The following is a 13,115-nucleotide window of genomic DNA, read 5'->3' on the forward strand; positions in this document are numbered from 1 at the left end:
AGTAGACTCAATGGGAGATTAATTGCATAGGAGTCTGTTGACTGCATGACTGAAGCTGGATTTTTTTCGGAACAGCTGACTGCCTTCACATTTCCTGGTGGAAGTGGGGCAGGTCAACAGACAACCCAGAGTCGTAGATAACTTTTGCCCACACATCATTCACTTTTTGGAGCGTTGGCTTGAAATTGAGGGGTGTGTGTGTGTCTGGAACGTGCCTTCCGTGAGCCTCCGAGGTCTCTGCCTTCTCTTCCAATGGGCTGGTTACAACACAGAGGATGTGGACAGTGGAGTTTTTCCTGTTTGATGTCACACAGCTACCCTTTAAAAGTCCGAGGGAAAAAAGGAGGGAATCCAGCCTAGGACCTTCACGCCAGATACCCACAAAGAAGAGAACAAGACTGGGAAGTCAGGGAGGCAGTGTCAGGTTTCAAACTCCAGCCAGCCACTCAGAGCTCCGCGATGTCAGGGACCCGCCTTGGGCTCCTGGTCTCTGTCCTGTGCTGGGTAGTCAGAGCCTTTCCTAACACCTCCCCACTGCTGGGCTCCAGCTGGGGTGGCCTGACCCACCTGTACACGGCCACAGCCAGGAACAGCTACCACCTGCAGATCCACAAGGACGGCCATGTGGATGGCACACCCCATCAGACCATCTACAGTGAGTAGGGGCTTCACCCGTGCTGGGAAGAAGAGGGAAGCTCCTCTGTCCACCCATCCCCAAAGGGCCTGGGGAGGTCTTGGGCTAGACAAGAGGGCTAATCCAGCCTCCCAGTTTCTTGCCTGGAATCCATGTGTGTGTGTGTGTGTGTGTGTGTGTGTGTGTGTGTGTGTGTGTGTGTGTAAACCTGCAAAGATGCAAAGATTCTACCACCTCCCCAATTAGCATTTACTTGTTTCTCCTAACATGAATAATGTGTCTCTCTCTTTTTTTTTTTTTTTTTTTTTAGAGAGAGAGAGAGGGTGCAAGTGAGCAAGGGGCAGGGCAGGGGGAGAGAGAAAGGTGAGGAGATAAATCCCACAAGGAACAGAGAGAGAGAAAGAGAGACAAGGGGAGAAAGAAAGAGAAGTGGGGCTTATGTTCACCCAAAGTGGGACTCCAACTCACAAGACCATGAGATCATGACCTGAGCAAAGTCAGATGCTTAACCAACTGAGGCACCCAAACACCCATGAATACTCTGTCTTAACTACAATCCCTCTTCAAAGCTACTCTCGCTTTGTCCTACCCAAAGAGTCCAAAAATGTACAGAATAGAATGTACAGAAAGAAAGGCAAGAAAGTAGAGAGGGAAAAAGCCAGACAGGCCATTGATACTGAGTTTGGCTCATAAAATTTGGACAGGGCTAACAGAGGTTATCAAGAAGATTCCTGTATTAGACCAAGGATTGGAATAGATGAACTCAGGGATTCTTTCCAATTTGAGTTTCTAATATCCTGGCCTTACAAAACTTCCTAGGAAAAATGTATTAAAGACAGACTGTCCAGGTATGTTGTCTTGATGGGTTTGACCAAGTGCATGAGCAATCCATCCATCCATGCACCCATGCACCCATCCACGCACCTATGCATCCATCCACCCAACATAATTACTAGGGGCTTTGGAGGCACCCAGTTTGGTATCAGTTGGTGACTCCTCTCTGTGGAGAGTGCACTCAGTAGCAAATCAAGCTAGTTGGGAATTCCGTGACGACATGAGGCTATGGTGAGGCTACTGGAATGATCTTAAAGATTAGGTTTGTGACAAACTGGATCAGAATCCACAAACAGTTGATCAACTGGCTATGATTCAAATGCAAGTCCCTTTGCATGTACCTATGTAGGGGATACTGAGGTGGGAGGGGGGATGCATATTGAAAACCACAGGTCTTCTATTTTAGGAGAACATGGGAAAAATTATGCTCAGGATACAGAGAGTGCAAGCAGATTCAGTGCAGAGTAATCACAGTCTCTGTTCAATGAAAGAAAATTTCTTATAGGAATAAAGTTTTGCCCTATTGTTGTAATGAATTAGTGAATAATTTTGCTGAGGCCTTGCTTGGTAGAATCAAAGTCTTGAAAGCTGTAGCAAGATACATGCACATGCAAAGCCAGCTGGGCACAGCTCTTCAGGTGCTCAGTGGAGATGAGAGGAGGGACCAAAGTTCTCTCCAAATAGCAGGCAGGTCCCAGAACTCAAGGGGATATAGTAGGATTCAGGAGTTGACATTTGGGAATCTGAGTTTGAGTCCAATAATGGCAGAAATCTGAACAAAATCTGGATACACTTGATGCATCCAAAGTGTGGTCATTTTTTTCAATGGATACTTAACAGAACCTTTCACCAAAAGGAATCCCCAAAAATATGTCCTTTGGATCATGACATGGAGCAGACTGTACTCAGCAGCTGTGGTGAGCCGTGTTAGGTACAGTGGGTAGAGCTCAGCCTATGTTACGAAGCAGGCAGCCTGCATTGTAGAACATCCCTCCAACATCTACCCACGTCAGGGCCAGAGGAGGCACTGATACTAGCTGAGAGTGAATTAAAATGACTGGGAAGAAGCAAAATGAATGGAACTGATTTCTTTATTTTTTTATTTTTTGTATGTTTTTTATTTATTTTTGAGAGACAGAGACAGCACGAGCAGGGGAGGGTCAGAGAGAGAGATAGAGAAGACAGGCTCCAGGCTCTGAGCTAGCTGTCAGGAAAGAGCTCTGAGCTAGCTGTCAGGAAAGAGCCTGACGTGGAGCAGGAACCCACGAATGGTGAGATCATGACCTGAGCTGAAGTCGGATGCTTAACTGGCTGAGTCACCCAGGCGCCCCAATTTCAGATTAAAAAAAAATAGAAATGGGTTTTTGTTTTGTCAGATGTAGATGGTGGCCAAGCATGTGTCTCTAGAAACTGACACAAACCTGAGAAGGGAGGTGGGTCACAGAGCGGGAGGGAGACTTACTCTTCCCAGTTTATATAACCCTCTGTACTATTCAAATCAGTTACTGTGCATATTGTCAAAATATTAAGATCAAAAGTAACTTAAATTGTTAAAACACTGAGGCATGCAGATAATTAGCACAGGCAATTCACAGACTGGTGAAGGATTTGCTTACACCCTGCTGGGAGGGTTCCTCCTAATTATTACATGTTTCTGGTGAAATCTGGTTCATTTGATTATTATGCTTTAGTGAATTCATGATTAATAGTTGAGTGCCCAACCCATCTTTGAGTGGTCGGTCGTCATGAAATTACCTGCCCTACAAGATTCTATAACCTCCCTTGGGACTCACAGCACTGATGTCAGGGAGCCTCTCTGGCCTCTGTGTTTCCTGTCCCACTAAGAAGAGGGCCCCCTTCTTACTCCTCACCAGCCTTGCTTTGTAGAAACAGCAGAGGAGATGCTTGGTAGCCCTGGTTGATATCACTCCCGAGATGCTGGTATGTTTCCTTCTTCCATCTTCCGCACTGGCACTTTTCTTTACCCGAAGCTGAATTATCCTCTGGCTCTTTAATCTTGCAAATTATTCTCTTTCTTTTGGGGATCTCAAAGCACTTTACATCTATTATCTCATTTATCATTTACTGGCTATGAAAATAGAATAGAGCAGATAATTTTCTACTTGTAGAGCAGCGTGGAGGCAAGTGGCAAAAGTAAAATTACTATCATTTAGAAAGTGCTTTATTGTGGATAAGAATATTATCTCATGACATCCTCAAGATGACCAAATGAGGTAAATGAATTCCCTACGTAAGAAAAACAAAGGTTAAAGAACTACACTGGCTCAAGGTCACCTTGAGGACATCTTGACCCCAACCCATGCTTCTTCCAGGGTCACGTGCTGTCCATTGAGCCCACCTGCTGCAACAGGTTGTGGTTCCAGTGGCCAATGATTTATGCCTTCCTTCTGCCAAACTCTGCTCTCGAATCTGGGCAGCCTGTGAAAAACTGCCTTCTGAATGAGCAAAGGGAAGGCAATCAGACTCTGACATTTTCTGCACTTTCTTGGCTCATATTGGTTTGACTCAAGTCTGTGCATCCTTTGTGGCAGCTGCCCCCTCCTGTTCCCCTGCAGGCTGTTTTCTACGAGCACCAGCCCTGGAGCTCAGGAGCTCAGGCAGCACGCACACTCCCCCCACGGCCCCCAGCACCAGGCCAGCGCAGTGCCAGAGCTGTTGCGTGCTGTAAACGGGACAGCACATTTCACGGAATGCCTGCCGTTTCCCAACACTTTTTGAAGAAAGTCACTTTTCCAACCATGTTTGCATTTGATTCTGATCAGAACCCCATAAAGTAGGCAGGAGAGCTGCTAATATTCTCTTTATACAGCTGAGCGACCCAAGGTTAGAACAGTGACTTGCCTAAGGCTACGAAGTCAGTAAGTAGCATAGGTGGGACCAGAATCCAGGGACCCCAGTTCCTGGGTCAGCAGCCCTGCCCTGCCCTACTCGGGTGCAGCATGACTCGAGGTTCCCATGGGTCACGGCATGTGTCTGGCACTTGGTTTTGTCTTCTCAGGCTTGTGATGATTCCTGCTGGAGGCGCTGCAGGGTCGTGGGAAAAGGATGTTAGAGTCGCAGTCCTGCATTTGAATCCTGCCTTAGATCCCTTTTCACATAAATTGGGAGGCGGCTATGACCCATGTTGATACTAATAATATTAACAACATCACAGTTGTTTTGAGAATTTCAAATATGTAGAGTACCTAAAGAGCGCAACACTAAGTCTATTTTTTTCCCAAAGTGGGTCAGGGCAAAAACTTATTTTTTACACATTCCTTTTGTTTCCCTTGGGCTTGCCATAGAGTTAGCCATATATCTGAGACACATAAGCAGACCTTGTTATGGAGTTATTTAAATATCCTCGCACCTCCCATACCCCACCCCACTTCCAGAAACTTCCCTCAAGGCTAACCCTTAGCCAAGCTTGGAAACAACATTTCTCTTCAGCCTTCTTACTTTGTCCTCTTTCTGGGCTTGCTCCCACCCGCATTCCCTCTGTCCTACATCATTTCAATTTCAGTCCACCTATGGCTCTATACTCAGCTAGCATCCAAATATTTGTCTGCTACTCTCCTCAGAGGTCTCTGTACTGAGCTGACACAGGATAGGTGGACGTCACCCCATGAGGCTCCGTCACTTACTGGGCACAAGTGCTGGCATTTACAATCTCTCCAGATGACATTCCTAGAAAAGAAACTCAAACACCTGGCTGGGGGCTGTGAGGCCAAACGAGAAGCACACAGGAATTCTGTGGTAGGCAAATGCAAGTGACCCCAAAGACTTAAAGAAATGATTTGTAAGCAGAAGATGTCGGGAAATTAAGCAGCAGTTGGGGTGGAAGCCCTGTTGAATTGTATGCTTACCACAAAACACAAAGCTCTTGACTGTATTTAACCAGTCCTTGTTACAATGCTTTGCAAATTGTTAAAATCGCAAGTCTCCATGAGGGTAGGCTGTCATCAGTTATTTAAAGCATAAGTAGCATATATGGATGTCAGGCCCCTGTTGGAGCTTGGTTGTTGAATGGCGACATGGAAAAACCATGAGGGACAGCACTGGAGGGGACAATGCCAAGCAAGAAAAGGACACAGAACAACAATGAAGATCCAAGAAAAAATCACATTCATCTGTGGCATCTATTCGACATAGAAAGATAAATTCTCTGCTCCTAAGCAGCTCACTCAAGGGGAGGGACTTCATAAACCTAGCTACAGCAGGGTGAATGAAATGCATGCGATAATAAAGGTGTGGGTATTTACTTCTGATTAGGGAGATTATTAAAGTCTTCATAGAAAGTGACATCTAAGCCTGGCCTTACAGGATGAATGACTTCAATAAGCAGAGAAGGGAGGGGAAGATCAGGTCTAATAAAGTTCTTGACACATACTGGGTGCTGGGTGATGTGTCACTGACTATCATACGCTTACCTGGGTGGAGCCCAGGCTCTATATGTAAGCCGGATCCATGAAAGACATCGCCGCAAAGATTTAAAAATTGCAAAGGCCCAGAGGCTTGGGAGAATGTGATGACCACCACAAACATTAAGAGGTATTAGCCAGGTAGCGGAGAAAATACAGACAGTGCAGGCCGAAAGAGAAACATGCGTCCAGCACAGGAGTTCAGTGTTCCCTACAGACAAGAGGAAGAAGTAGGAGGCAAATAGTGGCAGGAGGCAGGGGTGGGGGTAGTTTGGAGGGGAGAATCTGAAGCAATGGAGCTGAACAAGCAAGTACAAGAGGAGTAAAGTGAAGTGAAATCATCACCACCCTTAAAACCAATCAAGGGAGGGGCACCTGAGTGGTTCAGTTGGTTGAGCATCTGGCTGTTGGTTTCAACTCAGGTCATAATCTCATGGTTCATGAGTTTGAGCCCTGCATTGAGCTCTGCACTGAGATCACAGAGCCCGTTTGGGATTCTTTCTCCTCCTCCTCCTCTCTCTCATACATGTGCATGCATGTGTGCTTTCTCATGCTCTCTCTCTCAAAATAAATTTTTAAAAGATCAATCAAGGGAAGTTTCGTGGAGGTGGGTTTTCAGGAAGTGTCCAGAAATAGGAACTGGATGCGCAGCCAGGTTTTGACCTAGATGGTTTTCTCCACAGGTGCCCTGATGATCAGATCAGAAGATGCCGGCTTTGTGGTGATAACAGGTGTGATGAGTCGGAGGTACCTCTGTATGGATTTCAGAGGCAACATCTTTGGATCTGTGAGTTTCTTTTTGTGCTGGTCACCATTTAGAAATAATTCATTTCTTCGCCAGAATATAAAATCTTATAGCTTAATGATTCCATTTGCAGTGTTTGGTGATGTTTCCACCGGGTGACGTAGTCAATCTAAGTAGGAGATGCTCAGGTTTATACACTGGGGTTTGAACCCAGGTAGTCTGATTCTTGGCCTCTAGTCTGACTGCCTGTTGGCACCCATTTTTGCACCTTCACAGCACCCTGTACGTACGTTCTCTAGTGAGAAGCCACTAGTGTCTTCCCGACTCTTTTACTAGACCTTCTTAACTTCTCTGAATGTCAGTTTCCTCACCTGGAAAAAGTGAAGTGGGATCTCCCTCCACTTAAAGATCCCTCATTAACTATCACTGTCTGCCCCAGCTGTGGTTGGTTGGCAGTGGTTCAGATCAGCAAGCAAAGGATTTCCCAAACTACAGGTTACAGGCATACTGCAGACTCAATGAACCATGAGTTTTGGGATCAGGCAGGAGTAGGACCGCTCATCTCCAGAGTCTCTTACCACCAGACAGACCTACCAGAAATACCCTGATGCCAGTGACTTTCTGTTCTGCTCGCTATGTCCCAGCACCTGCAACACTATCTGGCTGAGAATAGACAGCTCTCTGTGAAACAAACAGAGGTGTGGACTTAAAATATCTGCTGACCACATTAGGGCATATAGATAGTCCTCATCTGCAATGGAGTTAGAGGATTCATCAAAATAATATGTGAAAGCCCTAGCAGGCATTCAGTGAAGGCCTGTACTAAAGTAGTGGCAGAGTGAGGGCTCAAACCTAAGTCATCAGTGGCTAGAGGTCACATAATCTCGGAATACCCTCCTTTATGTTTGGCCCTACAAACTCCAACTCCCTCCTTTCTCCAGGTAAGGAGGCAGGCACAAGCCAACTTTCAACAGAAAGAGGGTTGAGAGGCAGAGGCGGGAAGGCCCAGGTGCCCCCAAAGTTGGTCCCCAAAGTTGGCCCTCCCTCCAGAAATGGAGCCCCCAAGTGCTGCGGGCTGTGGCCAGCCTGGTCCCAGCAAGCCGGTGCGGGCCCAGCAGGCGAGGGCCACCGCTTCCCCATCAAGGGATCGAGGGGCTCGAGCCGCCTCTCCGACGACGGAGCCCCCAGGGGCCGGGCCTCACCCGTCTCGCTCTGCCCTTCCAGCATCTCTTCAGCCCCGAGAGCTGCAGATTCCGACAGCGGACGCTGGAGAACGGCTACGACGTGTACCACTCCCCGCAGCACCGCTTCCTCGTCAGCCTGGGCCCGGTCAAGAGGGCCTTCCTGCCCGGCACCAACCCGCCGCCTTACTCCCAGTTCCTGTCGCGGAGGAACGAGATCCCCCTCATCCACTTCAACACCCCGCGGCCCAGGCGCCACACCCGCAGTGCGGAGGACGCGGAGCGCGACCCGCTGAATGTGCTGAAGCCCAGGCCCCGCATGACCCCCGCGCCGGCCTCCTGCTCCCAGGAGCTCCCAAGCGCCGAGGACAGTGGCGTGCTGGCCAGCGACCCGTTAGGGGTGCTCAGGGGCAACAGGGTGAATGCGCACGCCGGGGGCATGGGCATGGAGAGGTGCCGCCCCTTCCCCAAGTTCATCTAGGGGGACCTACCGGAATCCATGGCTGCGCTGTCCTGAAAGCTGCACTGTCTCCGGTGGGAAGGTGGGGGTGAGGTGTGCGGGCGGCTGTTTCTCTCCCTGTCTACCAGCAGGGCCCCAGGAATGCGCCTGTGAGGCCTGAGTGGTGGCAGTTTCACTGCCTTCCCACCCCACCCACGCCACCTTTCTGAATTTAGAAGCCCCGAAAGATAAACTCAAAGTTTCGCCGTCATCAAGGAGAGAGGGATTCCCACCACCACGCCCCAACCACGCTCGGCAGTTTCTCTCCCCTGTGCCTCTCCTTCGCCTAACATTAAAAACCAAGCAATGGCTTAGTGAGCTCACCACTGCCAAGGTGAAGGGAAGAGCCAGTACCAGTAGCTTCTGCACTGCTCCTTACATTTAGGTTACCTGCACGGGCCCTGTTGGCATTTGAGTTTGCATCGCTGACCTCGGGCATTAACAGCAGAACTGAGCAAACTGATAACAATCCTAATCTCAGGCCTTTGCTCTTCCCTAGAGTGTCTCTGGAAAAGAGCTGTCAGAAAGGTTAACTAGAATGCTTGGAGAACTGAGGCAAGACATCAAGCTAGAAAATTCAACCTCCCCACGGGGCAGGCACCCCTTGCCACGTTCTTTCCCCTTCTATGCAGCCAGAGGGGCGGGGGGGGCTGCCTGTTCCCAAGTGGTCCATGATACAGCCCTGTGGACCCTGTCTTTGGCTTTAGTGAATTCGGCCTAAGGAAGAGATTTGGCAGAGGCTCCTAAAATTCTAGGAAATGAAAACCAGTATTTTAAATGGAAATAAACGGAAATTCCCCTAAGAGGCATTTGATGAAGCCTACTTTCAGGTTGAGCAGTACCACATTTGAGAGGACTTACAAAACTGTTAACAGGGATGGGACAATGGGACTGCTCTGGGTTGGGTTTTTGTGGACTGGCAGGTTGTGTCCTTATGTCAAAGGCAAGTGGTATCAAGGGCTCAAGGGAAAAAGCCCAATAATCAGGGGACAGATATGCAGGAGTTCCAACAAAGACCAGGCTGCTGGCTCTTCATGCTCGTCTCCTCACTAGAGTTAGCTAAAACACCCCCGGCTGGCAGAGGAGTCCACGCTGAGTCTTTGTCCACTTGCAAATCCTGGGGGCACTGCCTGAAGACCATTTTCAGTCCCAGGGAAAACAAACTTCACTTGCCAAACGGCTGAGGCGCCAGACCTTGATGCTCAGCCCCCGCTACACACGAGTCTTTCTACAAAGGGGCCCCATGTTCCTACCTCTGTTCTACCCAACCTACACATCAGGATGCTTAGTAAGCAGAGCAGATTTAAACAACAGCTTCTTCCCACTTGGTTTTTTTTCCACTGCCATCATGCACCCAGCCTCAGAAATGGACCTGTTCTTTTAATTATGAAACATTGGACCACTGTTTTCACCTGAACTTGAAGGACTAGTGCTCATTCTGAAAACACTAAAACTATGTATACTACTATATAGCAGTGCATGGCAAATATTGTCTCGATAGTTCTCATTTCCTGGTGGAGATACTATACTGTATAAAAGCTATTGGAAGCTCCCCAGTACTGACAATTGGATGTAAAATCCCAAAAGGACTTTGGTGGAAAACTGGTGGTAATCTGATAAACCCAGTACCATTTATTAGGGATTTTTCCTTTGGCAGGAACTGAGGCAGTCCCCACAAATTTCTATGTTTCTTAGCATTTGGCGATATTTATTTATTTATTTGGAAAATTTGCCAATCGCTTGATATTTATAGATATTTATAAAAGTGTAACCCCACCTTTCTTCTTTCTTCTGTTTAAGAGAAATAAAATTTATCTCAGCTTCTCTTGGCTTTTCCTTTCTGTATTACAACATGAAAGCATGTCCGAATATGATAATGAAAGGCATTATGGGAGGGCAGCATTGTGAAAATCGAGATAGCAATATTGAATGGAAAAACAGTATCGGAGTTTTAAAATATTCAGCCCTTGCCATTCATAAATGGACTCAGCAGTGTTGGTTTGGAAACAAGGAAAATTTCCTACCACTATGGAATTTCTGATCGCTGTAGCTCTAAAGTGTTTTCTTTAAGGAGATGGAAAATACCAACAGATAGAAGCACATGAATATCTCAGTGAACCCGACAGTATGTACTTGACACAGACACTTGGGACTTCATAGCAGGACACCAACACATGGACTCTATGTCTTCTCTGACACTGGTGTCCCCAGAATTTCTTCTTTAATCTCTATCTGACCAACTACCAAAACAGGAGGCAAAGATAACAGTTACACACTTATATCACAATTATATACAAATACACATTTGTATTCAAATTTACATCACCTCAAAACTACAGTTAGTTTTTCAGGGCCTGACTTTAGCCTCTCTCTTGGAACAGTTAATGCAGACCTTAGTGCAGTGTTCACTATTTTGACTGGTGTTCAAAGGACATTCTGACAAACTAGCTTGTCTTCTGATCCCATCCAAGAGTCTGAGTACCAAAGCCATCTGTACGGCAGAGAAGGCTGATGGACGGGCATCAGGACTCCACCCAGGACCGGAGGTCAAATGCCTTATTTCTTTCATCAAAGAAAACAGACTTATCAAAGGCAGATTATGGTTTTAAAAGTTCCCTCCTTTTTGGTGTTTTTTTTTTTTAACATTGCCTTCCTTAGTATTTCTGAAATAAAAGGCAGAAGGGGAAATGATTGTTTTATTTCTGGCCTGAAGGATTTTAAAATCTGATAACCCAACAGAATGGAACAGTACCGAAATAACCATTTTGGGATAAACAGGCCTTCATTCCATTACAGAAGGAGAACTGAACACTGTGCAGAGAAGATGTCCTATGACATTTCCCCTCCACAGGCTTGGAAGAGTTCTTTCCTGTGTCCGTGAAAGTTCTCCCTAAGGAAAAGAAAATGTAAAGCTTTTAACACAACATAATTAGTGGATTAAGGATAGGAGAAGGCAAGTGAAGAAATCTGTACATATCGCTTTTATGATACATTATATAATCTGGATGCTAGAAGCTTCAGAGATCCAAACATAGGCAGGATGCCCAGTATTTAAAGCCTGATCATTATCTTGTCCACAGAATTATAAATCCTTGCAAGGTAAAGATAGCATCATAACCCTCACACCTATTGTACAGACATTTACTGTTTATACAGAATTTGTATATACATCTTAGCTAATTTAACACTTGCAACCACGTAGCTGCCACTTCTGGCCCTGACAGGGTAACTGGTAATGGACGTACCAAAACAACTATAAGACAAAATATATGAGGCAACTGCTTTCACATATGAAGTGGTAAGAGACTCTGATCTTTAGGAGAAAAGAAACAAGTCCTGTAATCATCCCCCCTTTCTGTCCTGGAAACATGTGACAGGGAGACAGAACCCAGGCAGGGTGGCACCCACACTGATCTGAGAAAGGAGCTGGATGCTGTGGGGCAGGGCAGCTGAGAAGAGAGAGGTCTGCATGAGCATTCACTGCAGCTCTCTGGCCAAGGATGGGGCTGTACCTGCATCAGGGAAAAATACAGCAAGACCCTACAAAGACCACCTGCCACAGAACTGGGAGATGAGCAGTGAGTGACACCAAAGGCCATAAAATGCTGAGAAATATCAGAAATCCTATTACGCCAGGGCACAGGGCCTCACTGAGCACATCAACATTTAACTGAGATGTAGAAAGGCCACATCTTAGAAGGAGTGAGCCCCAGAGAAAAGGACACACCCTAAAACTAAATTTAAAACTGAATGAAATAGGCCTGCTGTAACAGAGAATTACACCAGGCCTGACAAGGCCACAATAGTCTGCCGCTAATTTAGGTGTCTTACTGAACAAATGAGATGCCATTTAAAGGAAGGTGACATAAACCAGACTCCATGCATGGTCTCATCCACACTCTCCGTGAAATAAGGGAAAATGGCTCACAGTCAAGAGAAAATGAAATCACTAGAAAGCAGCCCAGATCTTGGAATTTGCAGGCAACAGCTTTAAAGAGCTATTATGTTTAAGGCTTTTCAAGTAAAGTATATTAAGGAATAAACAGATCAGGAATCTCAGGAAATTTTTTAAAAATCTAGAGTTGAGGGGCACCTGGGTGGCTCAGTCAGTTAAGCATCTGACTCTTGATTTTGGCTCAGGTCATGATCTCATGGTTCATGAGTTCAAACCCTGTGTTGGGCTCTGTGCTGACGAGCACAAAGTCTGCTTGGGATTCTTTCTCTTGCTCTCTCAAAATAAATAAACATTAAAATTTCTTTTTAAATATCTGGAATTGAAAAATAATAACTGAAGAGAAAAATGTATTAAATGGGCTTAATATCAGATTAGAGATCTAAGAATAAATACCCATTGAATATAAAAAATTAATATAAATTAGCTACTCTGAACAAGAGAAAAAAAGTTTTAAAAAATGTCCAGAGTTGCAGTGATCCGTGGGATAGTATCAAACTGTCCAAAACATGCATAAGTGGAGTCCCAGAAGGATAGTAGCAGAAAAAGTTGAAGAATAAGAAATATTTAAAGAAACATTTGAAGATATAATAGCTGAAAATTTCCCCAAACTGGTGAAAAATGTACTAATACAGGAAGCTTAGGAAACCTCAAGCAAATAAACACAAAGAAACCACACTTAGGTGTATCAGTCAGACTGCTGAAAAACAAAGATAAAATCTTGAAAGCTGTTCTAGAAATAGGACTTTACAAATAGGTAAACAGCTAGAAGTATATATATATATATATATATATATATATATATATATATATATATATATATATATATATATATATATATATATATAT

General features: G+C 45.7%; 2 protein-coding genes across 4 annotated transcripts in view; one reads left to right on the forward strand and one right to left on the reverse strand.

The window, feature by feature from the left end:
* Positions 1-350: 350 nt before the first annotated feature.
* On the forward strand, positions 351-10,086 carry FGF23 (fibroblast growth factor 23). Its single transcript, XM_029954227.1, has 3 exons — positions 351-655; positions 6,573-6,676; positions 7,859-10,086. Exons 1-3 carry the CDS (start codon positions 460-462, stop codon positions 8,294-8,296), a joined length of 738 nt encoding a protein of 245 aa, XP_029810087.1. The 5' UTR covers positions 351-459; the 3' UTR covers positions 8,297-10,086.
* The window catches only part of TIGAR (TP53 induced glycolysis regulatory phosphatase), a 43,818-nt gene continuing 35,063 nt past the window's right edge, over positions 4,361-13,115 (reverse strand). Inside the window, exon 7 of one of the 3 annotated variants that reach the window (XM_029954225.1) lies at positions 4,361-4,513. In XM_029954225.1, coding sequence (XP_029810085.1) covers positions 4,484-4,513 — 30 coding nt within the window. In that variant the 3' untranslated portion in view covers positions 4,361-4,483. The other 2 variants (XM_029954226.1, XM_029954224.1) reach the window with 2 other exon arrangements.

This window comes from Suricata suricatta, chromosome 10, assembly GCF_006229205.1.
Source record: "Suricata suricatta isolate VVHF042 chromosome 10, meerkat_22Aug2017_6uvM2_HiC, whole genome shotgun sequence".
In the NCBI taxonomy this organism is placed as follows: Eukaryota; Metazoa; Chordata; class Mammalia; order Carnivora; family Herpestidae; genus Suricata; species Suricata suricatta.

Excerpts from the sequence above, each read along its gene's own strand:
- FGF23 (XM_029954227.1), top strand. The coding sequence starts at position 460 with ATGTCAGGGACCCGCCTTGGGCTCCTGGTCTCTGTCCTGTGCTGGGTA. Across the intron at positions 656-6,572 it reads ACCCCATCAGACCATCTACA|GTGCCCTGATGATCAGATCA; the intron begins GTGAGTAGGGGC and ends TTTTCTCCACAG. Across the intron at positions 6,677-7,858 it reads GAGGCAACATCTTTGGATCT|CATCTCTTCAGCCCCGAGAG; the intron begins GTGAGTTTCTTT and ends CTGCCCTTCCAG.